The sequence below is a fragment of the Chiloscyllium plagiosum genome, chromosome 12 (assembly GCF_004010195.1).
Source record: "Chiloscyllium plagiosum isolate BGI_BamShark_2017 chromosome 12, ASM401019v2, whole genome shotgun sequence".
NCBI classification, from domain to species: Eukaryota; Metazoa; Chordata; class Chondrichthyes; order Orectolobiformes; family Hemiscylliidae; genus Chiloscyllium; species Chiloscyllium plagiosum.
In genome coordinates this window covers 42,177,833-42,197,397 of record NC_057721.1, presented here as the reverse complement: position 1 = coordinate 42,197,397, position 19,565 = coordinate 42,177,833, and the positions used below count along the sequence as shown (strand labels likewise).

The window sequence follows — 19,565 nt, the reverse complement described above, 5'->3', positions numbered from 1 at the left end:
ATATAATAAATATGAGGTCTTGCATTTTGGAAAGTTAAACCAAGGTGAGAGTTTTATGGTGAAGGCAGCTTTTGGCACACTGGCCTTCATCAATCAGGGCATTGAGTATAGAAATTGGGAAGTTAAGTTGCAGTTGTACAGGATGTTGGTGAGACTGCACTTGGAGTATTGAGTTCAGTTTTGGTCACCTTGCTGTCAGAAGGATGTTATTAAACTGGAAAGTGTGTAGAAGAAATTTACAAGGATATTGCCGGGACTCAATAGTCTGAGTTATTGGGAGAGGTTGGACAAGCTAGAATTTTTTTCTTTAGAGCTAAGGAGACTGAGGGGGTATCTGATAGAAGCGTATAAGATCCTGAAAGGCCTGGGCTAGGATGAAAGCACTCAGTCTTTTCCCAGGGTTGGAGAATCGAGGACAAGGGAGTATCAGTTTATGGTTAAAAGAGAAAGAATAAAAGGCAACCTGAGGGGGCAACTTTTTTTACAGAGAGTGTCGTACACTATGGAATGAGTTGCCAGCAGAAATGGTTGAGGCGGGTACATTGACAACATTTCAAAGGCATTTGGACAAACATAGATAGGAAAGATTTAGAAAGATATGGGCCAAGAGTAGGGAAATGGGGTTAGCATGGATGCACATTTTGGTCAGCATGGACCACTATGAACTCTGACTGTAATTGCAGTGAATCAAGTTAGTTGAAGACTAACATCTGTGATGCAAGGGAAGAAGGCTGAGGTAAATCATTCCTTCCCCACTTCTGACTGAGGGTATTTGCAAATGTCTCAGCTTTGTCTTGTGCACTGACATGCCAGACAGTTCCATTATTGCACGTAAGGATGTTTGTGGAGTCTCCTCATGTTAATTATTAAATTACACCTCCCCTTTATCATTCATGACTGGATATGGCAGACTGCAGTGCCTTAATTTGATCTGTTGACTGAGATCATTTAGCTCTATGTATAAAATGCTGCGTCTGTTTCGCATAATAAGGTGGTGCTGGAGTTGGGCTGGGGTGGACCAAGTTAAAAATAATGACAGCAGGTTATCGTCCAACAGGTTTATAAATTCCTACTTTGGAAATAGAACCAGTCTGATTCAATATTGGAATGCAACCTCACACCTTTAATACATTGTCTGAGCTGAGATGTCACTTTTTCCTATAAAACCTTAAGTTATCTCGGGAATGTGACTTGAAAAAAGTTCTGGGATTTACATAAGGAATTGAAACCTGCAACCCATTCGAAAAGATGAAAGACTTAACAGCAATCTAGGTTTGTTCAATATATCGTATCAGTTTCATGATACTAAGATTTCATGCTATAAATTCTATATATTATAATCCTGCCCCACTAGCTACCTGACAAGGGAGCATGCTCGAAAGCTGGTACTTCCAGATAATCCTGTTGGACCATAACCTGGTGTTGTGTGATTTTTAACTCTGTTTATCATGTTAGTAATTCTGTATTGTAGCTTCACTGGGTTGGTACTGGATTTTAGGTATATACTTTGGCATTTTAGACATCTTACACTCCTGATTAAACTAGGTTTGGTCCCCTGCCTTGTGGTAATGGTGGAGTGAAAGATATACCCAAGTGTTGAGGCTTCGTATTGTGGTTGAATATAATTCTGCTGCTGCTTAGATTAGATTCTGGGAGTATACTCATGAATAGGGATAACAGCACTCCTCGGGTGAAGATGTTAAACTGGGGGAAGACGAGCTACAACAATATTAGGCAGGAACTGGATAATGTTGATTGGAGATGGCTGTTTGAGAGTAAATCACATTGGATGTAGGAGTGTTTCAAACGTCAGTTGGTAAAAGTTCAGGTGAGAATGAAGGATAGGTATGGCAAGTTAGGTAAATCTTGGATGATCAGGGATGTTATGACCTTGGTCAAAAAGAAACCATGTGTAATGTCTAGGAGGATGGGAACTGATGAAGCTCCTGAAGTATATAAGGAAGTAGGAAAGAACTTAAAACAAGGAATTCATAGGGCTAAAAGGGGTCATGAAAAGTCATTAAGGATTAAGAAGAATCTCAAGGCTATCTATACATATAGAAGTAGCATGGGGGTAGCCAGGGAAAGGGTTGGCCCACTCAAGGACAAAGGAGGGAATCTATGTATGGAGCCATTTGAGGTAGATAGGTCCTAAACAAATACTTTGTTTTGGTATTCACCAAACAGAATGAATTGGAGGAGGATGATGACCTTGGAAGGGAGTGTTGAGTTTCTAAGCCAAGTTGCTGTTAAAAAGGAAGTGGTGTTGTGTGTCTTAAAAGGCATTAAGTAGCTAAGTCCCTTAGTTCTGATGGGATCTATCCCAGAGTATTGAGGGAGGTAAGAGAACAAATTGCTGGAGCATTGACAGACACCTTTGTATCCTCTTTGGCCACCGGTGACGTCCCAGAGGACTGGAGAATAGTCATCATTGTCCCATTGTTTAAGAAGGGTAACAGGAAATTACTGACATTTACAGGCCTGTGAGTCTTAAGTCAATGGTCAGGAAATTATTGGAAAAGATTCTCGGGGACAGGATCTATATGTATTTGGAAGCAAATGGACATATTTGCAATCGACATCATGGTTTTATGCAGGGGAGGTCATGACTAATTAACTTGATAGAGTTTTTTGAAGAGGTGACGATGATGACTGATAGAGGAAAAGTGGTTGGTCTCTACGTGGACTTCAGTAAAGCCTTTGACAAAATCCCTCAATGACAGACTGGTAAAAAGGTGAAATCACATGGTATCGGGTGAGCTGGCAAGATGGTTACAGAACTGGCTTAGTCACGGGAGACAGAGGGTAATGGTGGAAGGATGTGTCTCAGAATGGAGGTTTGTGACTAGTGGTGTTCTACAGAGATCAGCGCTGGGACCTCTGCTGTTTGTGGCCTACATAAATGATTCGGAGGAAAACGTAGCTAGTCTAATTAGTAAGTTTGTAGATGATTCCGAGATTGGTGGAGTCGCAGTTAGTGAGGAAGATTGTCAGAAGATACAGTAGAATCCAGATTAATTGGTAGCATGGGCAGAAAAATGGCAGATGGAGTTTAATCCAGACAAATGTGAGGTGATGCATTTTGGCAGGTCAAGTACAACTGGAAACTATACAGTTAATGGCAGAACTCTTCGGAGTATTGATATGCAAAGGGATCTGGGTATATAGGTCCACAGATCACTGAAGGTGGCAACGCACATAGATAGGTTAGTAAAAAACGCTTATGGCATGTTTGCTTTCATTGAAAGGGGAATTGAGTATAAAGGAAAGATAAGTTATGCCGCAGCTTTGTAGAACTTTAGTTAGGCCACACTTGGAGTACTATGTACAATTCTGGTCATCACACTACCAGAAGGATGTGGATGCTTTGGAGAGGATACAGAAAAAGTTTACCAGGATGTTGCCTGTTATGGGGATTTTAGCTATGTTGAAAGGTTAGCTACACTGGGTTTGTTGTTACTGGAATGCAGGAGGTTGAGGAGCAACCTGATACAATTTCATAAGATTGTGAATGGCATGGATAGAATGAAAAGTGAGAGGCTTTTTCCTATGGTGGAAGGATCAACTTCTAGGGACACAAGTTTAAGGTGCGAAAGGAGGGGCGGGGTTTAAAAAAGATGTGCGAGGCAAAGTTTTCAGGATGGGTGATGAGTGCCTGGAGCGCTTTGCCAGAGGAGGCGGTGAAAACGAACACAACAGCAGCATTCAAGAAACACCTGGCCTAATACATGAATAAGAAGGGGATAGAGGAATACATATCCTGGAAGGGAAGACACTTTTAGTATGGAAGGGCAAAATATATTGGCACAGACTTGGAGGGCCGAAGGGGCTATTCCTGTGCTGTAGTGTTCTTTGTTCTTTGAATTTCGCTTCATAGATGCCAAATTTTAAACTTGTCAATCTGATCTGAATCTATCCCATTTTACACAGTGATAGTAACATACAACACAATGGAAGATGTCCTCCACTGTGACAATGGACATTGCCTTGTGTAAAGCAAGCTAATTTGTCTTTAACATCAATACAAGGAACCTTATAAATCAGCTCCCAGAAGTCACATGACTTTCATTACAAATTGAGCTGGTGTTGGAACCAGACTGTACTTATCTTGAAAAGAAATCATGAGACCTTTTGAAAATCTAGGAATATTTCCAAAGGTGTATGGAAACTCATTGACAATGGCTTCAGTGGAATTTTTAATAGCTCTTCGTATCTCACCAAAAGCCTGACAATTAGAACAAATTCAAACTAATGGCTTGGACATTTAAAAAATTAATTCACTTTGTGTAAAAGGTGATGAATGTATCTGTTTCAGACCTGGGCTATCCAGTATCTGATACGGAAATATGATTTGTATTTTTAAAGTATTGAACTATATAAATCTCTGTCTGTGAGCAATCATTAGGGCCGAGTAGAGAACTTTGAATGCCAACAGGGAGGTAGAGGATTCAAGGCTGCTGTCCAGAACTAGGCTATTATGAGCTGCAATTTGCAGTACCACAAAAGTGAAACAAGAGAGCCTTCATTCACTTCCAGGTTTGTTCTGCACACTCCACCTATGGGATTGACATCCATTTACTTAACCATGGAAGAAATTGCAACTATTGAATATGACTTCATTTTCAACCCATTACTTTACAAAGAGAATCTTCAAGCAAGCCAGGCCTGTAACAATTAGAAACTGATCTCATGTTCATCTCCATACATAATATCTATCATTATTTACACCAAATCCTTGTAACTGTATTTTAACTAATAACTTACTACTGAACTAACTTGATAGTAAACTTTTATCTTATTTGAAGCATAAAACTTGTGCTGCTTTGTTGTTTATTCATTCATGGGATAAGATAGTCATTAGCTGGCCCAGCATTTGTTTTTGCCTATCCTTGTTTGCTCCTGAGAAGCTCGTCAAACTGCCTTTTTAAAGCACTGTAGTGCAATTTGTGCATGTATACGCACAATACTATGAGCAACTTGGATGGAACAAAGAATTTTCCAAGTCAGAATAGTGAGTGGCTTGACAGGGAACTTGCAGAAGGTGGTGTTCCCAAGTACCTGGTACACTTGTCAATCTAAATTGTGGCTTTGGAAGATGCTAACTTATTAGCCTTGGTGATTTTATGCAGTGCATTTTGTAGATATGCTGATTCTATAGAGCATAGAGTGAATGAATGTACATAATGTCAGTCAAGTGGACTATTTTGTTGTGGATGCTGTCAAACTAACATTATTGGAGCTGCACTCATCCAAGCAAATGAGTATTCCATCACATTCTTTACACTTGTGCCTTGTAGGTGGGCAGGCTTTGGGGAGTCGGGATGCAAATTATTCATGGCAGGATTCCTAGTCTGATTTGCTCTTGTCAGCACAATATTTACATGGTTAGTCCAGTTCAGTTTCTGATCAATGATAACTCCCACAATGTTAGTGGCAGATTCAACGATGGCAATGTCTTTTAATGTCAACGTGAGATGGTTCGATTCTCTATAGTGAAAGTGCTCATTCCCTGACACTTGTGGCAAGTAACATTCATGCCACACTTTTCAGCTCAAGACCAGTATACAGTCCTGGTCTTGCTGCATTTGAATATGGTCGCCTTCAGCATCTGAGGATTCATGACTGGTGCTGAGCATTGTACAATTATCAGTGATTCCCACTTTTGATTTAATTATGGGAGGAAGGTCATTCATGAAACAGCTGAAAGTTGTCAGGTGAAGGACACAAATCGAACTCCTGCAGAGATGACTGCAGCTGAATGTCTAATTTTCAATGACCACAGCCATCTTCTTTTGGTTCACATCCTTCCTGCTGCAATGGAATGTTTACTCTAATTCCCATTGACTCCATTTTTGCTCACTATTTTTAAATTGGAGCACTTGGAAATAAAAGTAGCTTACACAAATTCATTGCTCATAGGCATTTGAAGCTATGCCAGGTGTGTGCCATGATATGACTACTGGTGAAATAGAGCACTACATCTGCAGCAGACAGGTTGGTGAGGGCAAGGCAGAGCAGTGTTTCGAATTGAGAGTGTGTTGCTGGAAAAGCACAGCAGGTCAGGCAGCATTCAAGGAGCAGGAAAATCTGACAGTTCCGTAGGCAGGTACTGAGGAAGATGTGGCTGTGTTAACAAGTCTGCTTGAGGATGTGGCGGAAGAGCTTCAGGGCAGTGGAGAGAACTTGGAGTACATTGAGAGAGGGACTCACTGAGATCTTTGTAGAGAGAGGAGGAGAATTTCCTCAAGGTGGGCATTCTTGGAAGAGGCTTCGCAGTAAGGTTGAAATCAATTAGGAGACAGTGAGGTCTGCAGATGCTGGAGATCAGAGTTGAGAGTGTGTTGCTGGAAAAGCACAGCAGGTCAGACAGCATTCCAGGAGCAGAAAAAAGGAGCAGTCGTGTTTCCGAGTGTTGATATGCCTGAAGGTGTCCTATTATAGCAGGTTTGTCTTGAGTGAGCTGGACATTACTTTGTAGGGAAAAGTGGAAGATAGTTAAGAAAACAGAGATTCAGATGAAGAGTTAGACACCTAAAATGTTGACTTTGTACACACAGGTGCCCTCTCACTTTGCTGTACTTTTTCAGTCATATCGTATTTTTTCATATTTCCAATACTTTTTATCTGTTATACTTCTTAAAGTGCAAATATACCAGCTGTGTATGTGTATCCACGTCAGTCAAAATACTAGCTTCTTTTAGAAACCTTGTTTTTAATTTGACAAGAAAATTAATCAAACGTTGCACTGCTAATGTGGAACTGGTTTACAGCAGTCTTTAGTATTGTTGATGCTTGCTTTTTAACTGATACTGAATGTATTCTGCATTAACAAGCTATATTTAGTGATAGACATTTTAAAATCTAAATTAGAGTGCATTCTGTGCCTTTGCTTTCTGTACCATCTGTGCTTCTGTGTAATGTTCGATTTGGAGAATTACTAATCCATTAGCTGAGGAAGGACTGTAGATGGTAGGAAATCATTAAGAGACTTCTTGACTGGATCCAAGTAACTTCATACATTCCAAAGTCAAAATGGGGTCTGTCAGAATCACTTTCTTTCAGTTACATATTTGCTTCCATTCCTAGTTGGTCTGCCCCACCCAAGGGATGGGACATAGCAATATTCTCAGCCATTATCAGAGGTTCCTTGGATATTAATGCATAGCCATCAGGCTTTTGTTGGATTTGTCTGTGGGGCAACTGTCCCTATTTTGATAGAAGTTAAAATAAGGAAATCTTTGCAGGGTCAACTGGATTAGTTGTGCCTTTGTTATAAGACCATAAGACATAGGAGTGGAAGCAAGGCCATTCAGCCCATCGAGTCCACTCTACCATGTAATCATGGCTGAAGGGCATTTCAATTCCACTTACCTGCACTCTCCCTGTAGCCCTTAATTCCTTGCGAGATCAAGAATTTATCAATCTGTGCCTTGAAGATACTCAACATCCTGGCCTTCACTCCATTCTGTGGCAGGCCCACCACTCTCTGGCTGAAGAAATGTCTCCTCATTTCCATTCTAAATTGACCCCTCTCTAATTTTAAGGCTGTGCCCATGGGTCCTAGTCTCCCTGCCTAACAGAAACAACCTCCCAGCATCCACCCTTTCTAAGCCATGCATTATCTTGTAAGTTTCTATTAGATCTCCCCTCTATCTTCTAAACTCTAATGAATACAATTCCAGGATCCTCAGCCAATCACATGTGAGACCTACTATTCCAGGGATCATCCGTGTGAATCTCCGCTGGACATACACCAGTGCCAGTATGACCTTGCTGAGGTGTGGGGCCCAAAAATGGACACTATTCTTAATGGAGCCTAACTAGAGCTTTATAAATTCTCAGAACCATGTCGCTGCTTTTATATTCCAACCCTGTTGAGATAAATGACAACATTACATTTGCTTTCTTAATCACAGACTCAACCTGCAAATCAATCTTTAGAGAATCCTGGACTAGCACTCCCACATCCCTTTGTACTTTGGCTTTATGATTTTCTCACTGTTTAAAAAAAATAGTCCATGCCTGTATTTTTTTCCAAAGTGCAAGACCTCACACTTGCTCACATTGAATTTCATCAACCATTTCCTGGACCACTCTCCAAAACTGTCTAAATCTTTCTGCAGCCTCCCACCACCTCGGTACTATCTGCCTAACTTCGTATTATCGGCGATCTTTGCCAGAGTGCCCTCAGTCCCTTCATCCAGATCATTAATATATAAAGTGAACAGCTGCGACCCCAACACTGAACCCTGCGGGACCCCACTTGTCACCAGCTGCCATTCCGAAAAAGAACCTGTTATCTCAACTCTCTGCCTTATACCCAGTCACTGGGTTGATATAGGGTGGGCTATCCTGTTTTAATCTTGCCTGTCTTTGCTGCAAGGGCTTTGGAGCATCATGGTGGCTCAGTGGCTAGCACTACTGCTTCACAGTGCTAGGGACCTGGATTCGATTCTGGCCTTGCGAAGTTGTCAGTGTGGAGTTTGCCCATTCTCCCTGTATCTGCGTGGGTTTCCTCTGGATGCTGCAGTTTCCTCCCACATTCCAGAAAGATGTACAGGTCACGTGAATTGGCCATGCTAAATTGCCCATAGTGTTAAGTGCATTAGTCAGGGGTAAATGTCAGGAAATTAGTCTGGGTGGGTCACTCTTCGGAAGGTCAGTGTGGACTTGTTAGGCCAAAGGGCCTGTTTCCATGCTCTAGGGAATCAAATTACATCAACATTATGGGTCAAACTAGTTAAAGTAGATTTTCTTCTGTGAAGGACAATAATCTGGTAGTTTCATGGTCAGTACTACTGAAACTAATGTTTTATTCCAGATTAATTTGATTTTAATTTAAATTGACCCAGGGATTTGTCTTTCATGCATTTCTGCCATTGAGCCACTGTTCTGTCAGGTCCAGCAGTTGAGTATTTGTTCATGGTATCATAACAGTTGCTTTGTGAATACTTCAAAGAATCATAAAGCCAATGTAGGGATTAAAAAGTGAAATTTAAATTTGGAGAATGTGATTTGCAGATTGAAGTCTGCAGATAGAATGAACTTAAATTCTTCCAGTAACTAATGACAACTAATTTAAATTCCACTAACTACTAATAGTAATATAGCTAGTTATAGCCAGACAACTAGATTGGGTTGGGATATCTGATCGGCATGGACGGGTTGGACCAAAGGTCTGTTTCTATGCTGTACATCTCTGACTCTAAGTCATAGATTCCTGCAACATGGAAACGGGCCCTTTGGTCCAACTTGTGCATGTTGACCAGGTTTCCTAAACTGAACTAGTCTCACTTGCCTGTGTTGATCCATATCCCTTTCAAGATTTTCTATCCATGTACCTGTCCAAATATCTTTTAACTATCATAATTGTGCCTGCCTCTACCACTTCCTCTAGTAGCTTGTTCCATATACACACCTCAGGTCCCTTTTAAGTCTTTTCCCTGCCTCCTTAAAACTGTGCCCTCTAGTTGTGGATTCACCCACCCTGGGAAAACTACCCTGGCAATTCATCTTATCTACCTACATCTTCTAGAAGGTCACACCTCTGCCTCCTAAACTCCAGGGGACAAAAAATTCCAGCTTATCCAGCCAGTCCTTATAACTGAAACTTTCCAGTCTTCGTAAGATCCTTGTAATTTTGTTTTGCATTACTTCTTGTTTAATAGCATCCTTCCTATTTCAGGGCAACCGGAATTCTGTGTGTACTCTAAATGATATCTTACCAGTGGCTTGAGAGCTGGAATGTGGAGGTGCCAGTGTTGGACTGGAGTGGATGAAGTGAGAAGTCACATAACACCAGGTTACAGTCCAACAGTTTATTTGAAATCACAAGCTTTCAGAGTGCTGCTCCTTTATCAGGTGAAGTGGAGGGAAGCACACAGGCACAGAATTTATAGGTGGAGAAATAACTGAGATGATTCCAGGTAATTAAGAGTATCAAAAGATAGAACAACTGGTGTAAGTGGAGTATCAACTGGCTGAATAATAAGTCTTTGCAGGTGGTCAGAAGTGTCAGTGTGAGTAAAGTGTCAACAGCTGAATAGCAAGTGAAGGGATAACCTATGATCCAATTAATTTAAGCTGAGAGATAATTACAAAAAATCAAAAATAAGACGATGCTAGAAGATGTCTCTTATTTTTGATTTTTTTTTCTCATTATCTCTCTGCTTTAATTGATTGGATCATAGATCATCCCTTCACTTGCTGTTCAGGGATATGGGGCAAACACAGGCAAATAGGACTAGTTCAGTTTCGGAAATTTAGTCGACTTGCATGAGTTGGACCAAAGAGCCTGTTTCAGTGTTGTATGACTCTATGACTTGTCAGCCAATCAACAGCCTTATCACGTGTAGTATTTTGACACTTTACTCACATCAGTTAACACTTTTGATCACCTGCAAAGACTTCTTATTCAGTCTGTCAACACTTCACTCACACCAGTTGTACTATCTTTTGACACTTTTAATTACCTGGAATTAACTTGCAGTTATCTCTTTGCCTGTAAATTCTGTGACTGTGTTTCTCTTCGTCACCTGATGAAGGCACAGCACTCTGAAAGCTTGTAAATTCAAATAAACCTGTTGGAGTGTAACCTAGTGTCGCATGACTTCTAACTTTGATAGCTATAATATGACATCCCAACTTGTTTACTGTGCTCTGACCGACGAAGACAAGCTTGCCAAACACTACCTTCGCCCCCGTCAACCTGTGACTGAACTTTCAAAGAATCATACGCCTGTGCTCTTAGGTGTCTCTGATCAACAATCCTCCCAGGGTCCTACCATTAACTGTGTAAGTCCTGACCTGCTTTGACTGACCAAAATGCAACACCTTGCATTTAAGTGAATTAAACTCAAGCTGACATTGCTCACCCAGTTCCTGTTGTACTTGAGATAACCTTCATCATCATTTTCCACATAACACCAATTTTGGTGTCATCTGCAAGCTACTAACCATGCTTCCTATATTCTCATTCAAATCATTTATATAACTAACAAACAACAGTGGACCCAGCATCAATTTTTGCTGCACACCGTTGGTCACAGGCCTCCAGTCTGAACATCAACTCTCTACCAACACCCTCTGTCTCCTACTGTAAAGCAAATTTTGTATCAAATTGGCTAGCCCTTTCTGGATCCCATATGATCTAACATTACTAACCAGTCTACCAATTAGAACCTTGTCAAGGCCTTGCCAAAGTATCCATCTTCTTGGTCACCTCTTCAAAAAACTCAAATTTGTGAGACATGACTTCCCATGCACAAAGTCATACTGACTATCCCTAATCAGCTCTTGCCTCTCCAAATGCATGTAGATCCTGTCTCTCAGAATCAAGAATTTACCCACTCCTGGCATTAGGCTCACTTGTCAATAGTTCCCTGCATTTGCCTTGCAGCCTTTCTTAAATAATGGCACAACATGAGCCACCCTTCAGCCTTCTGGCACCTCAGCCGTGCCTGTTGATGATATAAATATTTCCACTATGGACCCCGCAGTTGCTTCCCACAATGTCCTGAGATACATTTGATCAGTTCCTGGGGTTTTAAGACCTTCAGCACATGCTCTTCTGTAATGTGGATTTTTTTTTTCAAGACCTCACTATTTATTTCCCTGAGTTTCCTAGCCTTCATGTCTTCCTCCATGATAAGTACTGACAAGAAATATTCATTTAGGATCTCACCCATCTTTCCTGGCTGAGGTATTCCCATGCAGAATTGTAGACTTTCTAAGCTCCCAGGTATTTCGAAAAGACAAAGACTTGAACATATTCTTTTGTTCGGAGGAAGCAAGTCTTCGCATTTGAAGGTGTTGTTTCTAGTCTATGTTAATAAGCCACATTATGAGCTTGGTCGATTATCTTAAATTGGCCAATACATTGCCATGGAGAACCTTGAAAGTCAACTTGCAAACCAGTCAGCACCTATTTCTCCTGTAAGTAAAAATTGTTTGAAATTTGGCATTCTTGCCTTTACCCTGATGAATGCAAGATAGTGTGTTTTGGCAACACATCTCTCTCTTCAGCCATATAAGAGTTCTGTAGTACCAAGCAACATTTGGTAAACCATAATATATTTCCTATGAATGGAGCCCAATACTATGCATGCAACCTTAACTGAACCCAGTTAATGTTTTATAGGGGTGCATCATTGCATCATGGCTTTTACTGTTCGATACCTCTACCTTTAATAACTTAAGAATCTGTACTCCAAATTCCTTTTGGTTTCCACAGTATTACATTTACTTTCATTTGTATAACAATCAGTTTTTTTTTGTAACTAGCTTCACATCCACTGATCTTAAGTTCTATTTACCACTGTTTATTACGTTTTTGCATTTTATTATGTAGCTTGTAGTTTGTAGCTTGCCAATCTATAAAGAATTAACAATGTTCCTTATTTTGATATTATCTGCAACTTTTGACACTATCTAGCCCTGCGTCTTAATCGTCAATACTTAACAAATTAACATAAGTAATTCTAGAACTAATCATTATGGGACTCTGCTATTCAGTTCTGCCACTTTGGAAAAATTAAACTTAACTCCAACTCTTTATTATATTTTTCTTCTGAACAATGTTTCATTTACTTGACTATCCTCTCCTTAAATTTACGAACATTAACTATCTCTAAGAATTTGCTGTATTAGATATACCTGATGTCCACATACATCAGATCTATTGCACTTCCAATTGTATGCCATATTGTTTACCACCTCAGAGAATACTAAATAGCTTATGTAACATGGTAATCCTTTTAGAAATTACATATTGCCCATAGCTATAGCTTCCTGTCTGTTTGAAAGAATAATTTTCTTTGAGCATTCCTGTTCCAACATTTTCTTCTGATGTTTCTGTACCTTTTGGTTAGTTATCTGTATTTTCTCTCTAAGTTCTTCCCTGTTTCTCAGCTTCTGAAGCTATTGCCCTAGAGACTGCTTCTGTCGTCTTCCTGTTCAGCACCTAATTTCCATTTATCAAATTCCTGTAGTTTAAGTCTGCTCTCGTCAAATGGTGTTACAACCTTAATCCATGATACCCTTGATTTAAGAAATCTGTATATTTGCAAAACAAGGTCCCTTTTTATGTTTACTATGTTTATCACTTTATCATTAGTTTATTTCCTTTCTTTTAAAAATATGACTTCATTTAATTTACAATTTACTTCATCTAATTTACATTTACAAGTGTTGCCAATCTATTAATCTACCTCGTATTTTTATGGTCTTTGACATAATTTGCTATACCCCTCCTTATCTTGCATTCCTTCAATTCCCAAAAGCAGATCATTTATGCATATAGTAAATGAGATATTTTAATTACATAGCTTATTTAACTTGCAAAGTGAATTGGAGAAAAAGGAAAGGGTTGAATTAACTGGTTACATGCTAGAGTTTCCCCATGCACTGTTGGTCCAGTGACCTCCTGTGGTATATGTTATGATGCCCTAAAATTTCGAATCATGAAAATGTCTTGTAGTGGTGATACACGTCAGTGAATAGTTGTAAACATATTATCAATGCTGTAGTTTGCCAGAGCGAATAAAATTCACCTGATTTTCAGTCTTCAAGTACTTAGATACAGAATACCAACAGTTATTTAGAGAATATCTCTTAACTAACGTTTCTTTAATCTTTCAGGCGAACAAAGTCCGAATGTATCACTAATGCAGCGCATGTCAGACATGTTGTCCAGGTGGTTTGAAGAAGCCAGTGAAAATGCACAAGGAAATTTGAGAGGAAGGGGAAGATCCCGATCCCGAGGTGTGTCGCCATGGTCTCAGACCTTATATGACAAGATTATGTAACACTAAAATCCTCCTTTTTTTAATATATATAAATAAATATCTTGGTAAATTGTATTTTTAATTAACTGCTTACTATTACAACACGCTTTATCATTTTATTCAAGTACTTTCTTTGTTTGAAAAGTTGTAACATTACAAATTTAAACAAAAATCCACAAAGGTAATTTGCAATTATGCAGCATAGTGTTTTGCTCAACACTGGGGAAAGAGGATTGTTGTGTTGAATCTTGTGAGGAAGAGCAAGGAATTCGAAACAAAGCAACTACTGAGTAAAGAATGGAAAGGAGAGAAAACATAACAAACATGGTTCCAGCAGTGAGTGGGTATACAAAAAGGGAATGTACTTTATTTTTCCTAGGTGGATTGTTTATTATTTAAAATAATGACTCTGTGAGCTTTCATATTTGAAGAAAGGCAAAGAACGCTGCACGTCAGGCCTAAATAAAATATTAAAAGTTAACTTTTTGGATTTCCCTAGGCTTATTTCACACAGCAATGCAGTAGTAGGTTGAGAACATGAGCCTAAGAGGTCATGATGTAGTGATAGTGTAAGATCACATGGCTGAGAAGAGCTGGAGAGAAATCCTGTGCAGGAGACATTCGAAATTTGTTCTTACTGTCTATGTGTAATTTTTGCAACAATAGTGCATGCAAAAAGAACCTATCACAGTCATTGAAAAAACATTCAGCTCCATTATCACTCCAATCAGAAGCCAAAACATGGTGGTAGCAGGTGACAACTAAAGGCAGGAAAGACCAGTCCAACAGTAGCAAGCTTTGAAAAAAGGATACAAATGTAGGGCCCTACAGAATGAAATAGAACAGGGGAAAAAAATCAAACTCACTAGGGAGTACCCATTGCAATCCTGATTCCTGAAGTAGAAAACGACAGCAGAGTTTCGAGCAGCCATCATTTCAGGACTCCACAGGAACATGTCACCACTGCTACTCCTAACTGCAGAAGGCTCACATGGAAGGAATTGTTTTGCCCAGCTTTGAACAGCCTCAGAATTAAACAAATCAGTTTTTTAAATTCATGTGTACGTTACTGATTGGGCCAGCATTTATTAGCTGTTCCTAAAATCCCAGAGGGCAATTAAGAATCAGCTACATTGCTGTAGATCTAGAGTCACGTATACAAGACCAAATGAGGATGGCAGTTTCCTTTCCTAGCAAACCAGATAGGCTTTTCCAGCTATCAGTAATGTAATTATTAGAATTTTAATTCCAAATTTTTATTGAATTCTAATTCCACCACTTGCCATAGCGGGATTTGAACCTGAATCCCCGGAAAATTGCCTATGTCTCGGGATTAAACATCTAGCAATAATACCACTAGGCCATTACTTCCCCTTAAATATACTCAGAGCCTTTGCTGACCAAGATTTCATCATATTACAGCAAAACACTGAATGCCTTCAATTTTAATATTTGTAAAACCTTTTGAATGAGCTATAATAAACAAAGGTAGAGAGACCAGAGGAGTACATCAATTCCTTTATTAATTACCTAGATAGATTGCTAGGTATTTATGCATATGGTGCTCAAAAGGTGAACTAATATGGGACCACAAAGAATGATACAAGGAATTGTTGGGTTTATTGTAATTAAAGGGGGATTTAATACTAAGGGGACAGTATTGTTTGCAAGGCAGTCCAAAATCTGGAAGCAAAGTGCATGATAGTTTGCAGAAATCAAAGGCTTCACAGAGAAAACCCATGATCTAAAACAAAACAAAAAAAAACCAAAATATTGATTAGGCCACTGTTGGACTATTGCGTGCAATTTTGGTCTCCTTCTTATCCGAAAGATGTTGTGAAACTTGAAAGGGTTCAGAAAAGATTTACAAGGATGTTGCCAGGGTTGGAGGATTTGAGCTATAGGGAGAGGTTGAATAGGTTAGGGCTATTTTCCCTGGAGCATCGGAGGCTGAGGGGTGACCTTATAGAGGTTTTATAAAATCTTGAGGGGCACAGATAAGATAAATAGACAAAGTCTTTTCCCTGGGCTGGGGGAGTCCAGAACTAGAGGGCATAGGTTTAGGGTGAGAGGGGAAAGATATAAAAGAGACCTGAGGGGCCCCTTTTTCACGCAAAAGGTGGTATGTGTATGGAATGAGCTGTCAGAGGAAGTGGTGGAAGCTAGTACAATTGCAACATTTAAGAGGCATCTGGATGGGTATATGAATTGGAAAGTTTTGGAGGGATACGAGCCAGGTGCTGGCAGGTGGGACTAGATTGGGTTGGAATATCTGGTCGGCATGGGCAAGTTGGTCCGAAGGATCGGTTTCCATGCTATAAATCTCTATGACTCTAAATCTGTGCATTCGTAGACTCAAAAGCATAAATCACATCAAAGCAGAAGTGCCTTTTTAAAAAAATATTTCAGATACAGCAGAAACAAATCACATGAGCAGTTGACTGCCAGAGAGGGAAGTTGAATGTTACAATTGTGGTAAACCTGGTCAATTAAAACAGTTGCATGTCCAAAACAGCTCTCAATTGAAGTGATAGCAATAGGGAGAATTGCAGCCACAGAAGCTAGATATCCTATGAAAGAACAACGATCCAGCAAATATTGGTTGATAAATCTTGATGTAGACTTTAAACCGAAATCTTGGCTGGACTTGGTGTACTGTACGATAAACTAAAATAATTAAAACCGATCAACTGAAAACCTGGAAGTTGTCTATTAAGGCCTGAACATGAGAGAGATGGCTGTGAAGGACAATTCTAACGTTATAGGTCAGAGTCTGACAATATTATAATATAAAAACCAAGAAATAACTGCATCACATTGCATTTTTACAAAAACAATAATCTTCACTTTCCAGTAGGAAGGCATGGTCAAAATTTGAACTTAATTTACAGGATTAAGATGTTAAGATTCCTTTAATGGTCAGAGCATTGAGTGTAGGAGTTGGGAGGTCATGTTGTGGTTGTACAGGACATTGTTAGGGCATTTTTAGAATATTATGTGCAGTTCTGGTCTCCCTCCTATCGGAAGGATTTTGTGAAACTTGAAAGGGTTCAGAAAAGATTCACAAGGATGTTGCCAGGGTTGGAGGATTTGAGCTATAGGAGAGGCTGAGTAGACTGGGGCTATATTCCCTGGAGCATCGGAGGCTGAGGGGTGACCTTTATAGAGGTTTATAAAATTATGAGGGGCATAGATAGGATAAATAGACTAGGTATTTTCCCTCGAGCGGGTGCATCCAGAACTAGACAGCATAGATTTAAGATGAGAGGAGAAAAATTTTAAAAGGGATTTTTTCACACAGAGGGTGGTGTGTACATGGAATGAGCTGCCAGAAGAAGTGGTGGAGGCTTATGCAGTTACAACATTTAAAAGGCATTTGGATGGGTATATGAATAGGAAGGGTTTAGGGGGCTATGGGCTAAGTGCTGACAAATCGGACTAGGTTAGGTTAAGATATCTGGTCTGTTTGGACGAGATGGACTGAAGGTTCTGTTTCTGTGCTGTACTCTGTTCTCATTGGAAAGAAGAAGGCTAAGGAGGGATTTGATAGAGACACAGAAGATGATCAGAAGATTAGATAGGGTAGACAGTGAAAGAGATTTTCCTAGGATAATGACGTCAGTTTGTACGAGAGGGCATAACTACAAATTGAGGGGTGATAGGGGTGATAGATTTAAGACAGATGTCCGAGGAAAGTTCTTTACGCAGAGAGTGGTAAGGGCATGGAATGCCCTACCTGCTAATGCAGTCAACTCAGCCACATTAGGGAGATTTAAACAATCCTTAGATAAACACATGGATGACTTTGGGATAGTGTAGGGGGACGAGCTGAGAATAGTTCACAGGTCGGCTCAACATCAAGGACCGAAGGGCCTGTTCTGCACTGTATTGTTCTATGTTCTAAACCTTCTATGAGAAGTGATCATTTCCAAATGGTTGCTTTTCTCTTCCTCTCTGAAATATCAATGTAATAAATTCCCAAAGTTTTTTCTGTAGATTTATGCTAAATTTTCTCACTTTAATGACAAACACAGTGCTGGAAAAAAATCAGAGAGAATATTGACAGTGCTCTGGCTATTCTCTCATGGCAGGAAACATTGGTGGATCAGAGGCATTAGATTCAACTACACCAACTGCTCAAGAAGAAACTGGAGTTGGAACAATGGAGGTTGATTCTCCAGCTGTTCAGCTGCCTCAGTCCTCAAATTGCTCCACTGTTTCAGCTCAAGCTCCATCAACATCTTCCTCGACCACTGACGCCTCTTCCACTTCTGTCCTCTCTTCACCCGATGGTGAACACAAGCGTGCCCCTCAGTCAAGTGACAATCCTCCACAATCAGGTAAGATGATACAAAGCTGTATATCAATTTAAAAAAAAAGCTTATTTTTCCAATACCTTGTTTCATGAAATTCAGGTCTGAGTTAGATTGGCTTCCTTCTTGCCACAACCCAAAAATGAAATGCCTAATAACAATGAAAGTGAAGATGTTCTGATATTTCAAGAGCATTGGCTTCATGTTTATTATGCATGAATGTCTTCCAAATTTTGTTTCTTTGGCACATATTGAAGTGGAAAGGTGTCCTGAAAATTTAATGGGAGATATGCTGAGCCGTGAAATACTGAAACTATTTGTTGTGTAAGTGTATAGGTATAGAGTAAATTTAAACAAAATAAAAGGAGCTCCTGCGTTCTAGTGATGTGAAAGTATAGAAATTTCACATTGATAATCTACTATTGTTTTGTAAATAGTACAATAAAAGAGATGTTATGATTTATAAGTTGTGTATATTATTCCAGCATATCCAATCAATGGTGGAATAATTTATTTGTGACGTCATGTCTGATGCCCAGTTTACTTTCAAATATTTATAACAGAAAATTAAGAAGAAAATTTGGTAAGAATAATTTAAAAATTTTTTGTGATCAGGAATAAAACAGGAATTTGACAGTGATACTAATGCTCTGCTGAAGTTAAATTCAGTACTTTGTCAGTGTGGACTTGTTGGGCCATATGGCCTGTTTGCACACTGTCAGGATTCTATGAACTTTCTTGGAAGAAAAGCTTTTAAGTTATTCCCTAATCTGATTCAAGGCCTGCTGTAGTATGCTATCCATTGTCCAATGTAAGCATGTTGCAACATTACTTAATATTTCTAAACTCAAAACGCTAAAATTATTATTTTTAAGAATGAAACCTGAATGCTGAACTGCAAGTTGATTTGATTTTTGTTGCAATAATTTAACTATTTTTCAAGCCTATTTTCCCAACGCTTTGTTTTCTGTTAGCTTGGAATTTGTATAATGCTTTTGTTGGCATGGGGCACAGATAATCATTTTCCATGATGCAGATTATTTTTGGCATTGTGTGTCTGTGAACTGTACAGAGTATGTCAACTAACTAGCTTATTTTAATCACTGAAATATGTGTTGTGTGTGTTTACTTGGTGTGTTTTGTCCCATACAGTGTACGTACGATGTTTTCTAATTCCTCATTACGTATTTCTAAATATGTAATGAGGATTTTCAAAAAAACTTTGTTGCAGCAAATACAAGTAACTATTACCTCATTGTGTTGAATTAGTACAATCGAAAGTACCAACTGGAATGAGTATGGCACTTGTTTGAACCCCCTCCTCTCCATAATTTATTAAATGCATCTGTCATCATTTGAGTGCAGAAAGTTGGCTGGATGTATCATTTTGAAATTTTCCACAACAAAACAAAAACAGAACAAACTACAGAAAAATTAGCTCATCATAATGAATGAGTCATCAAAACCT

The 19,565-nt window shown here is 39.3% G+C and overlaps 1 protein-coding gene across 6 annotated transcripts in view; it reads left to right on the top strand.

Moving 5' to 3' along the window:
* Positions 1-19,565, top strand: part of dcaf6 (ddb1 and cul4 associated factor 6) — a 229,305-nt gene that overhangs the window by 94,594 nt on the left and 115,146 nt on the right. For all 6 annotated transcript variants that reach the window (XM_043700880.1, XM_043700878.1, XM_043700883.1 and 3 more), the window contains exons 9-10: positions 13,639-13,761; positions 17,876-18,124. In XM_043700880.1, the coding sequence (XP_043556815.1) occupies positions 13,639-13,761; positions 17,876-18,124 (372 nt within the window). The remainder of the gene's footprint in view (positions 1-13,638; positions 13,762-17,875; positions 18,125-19,565) is intronic.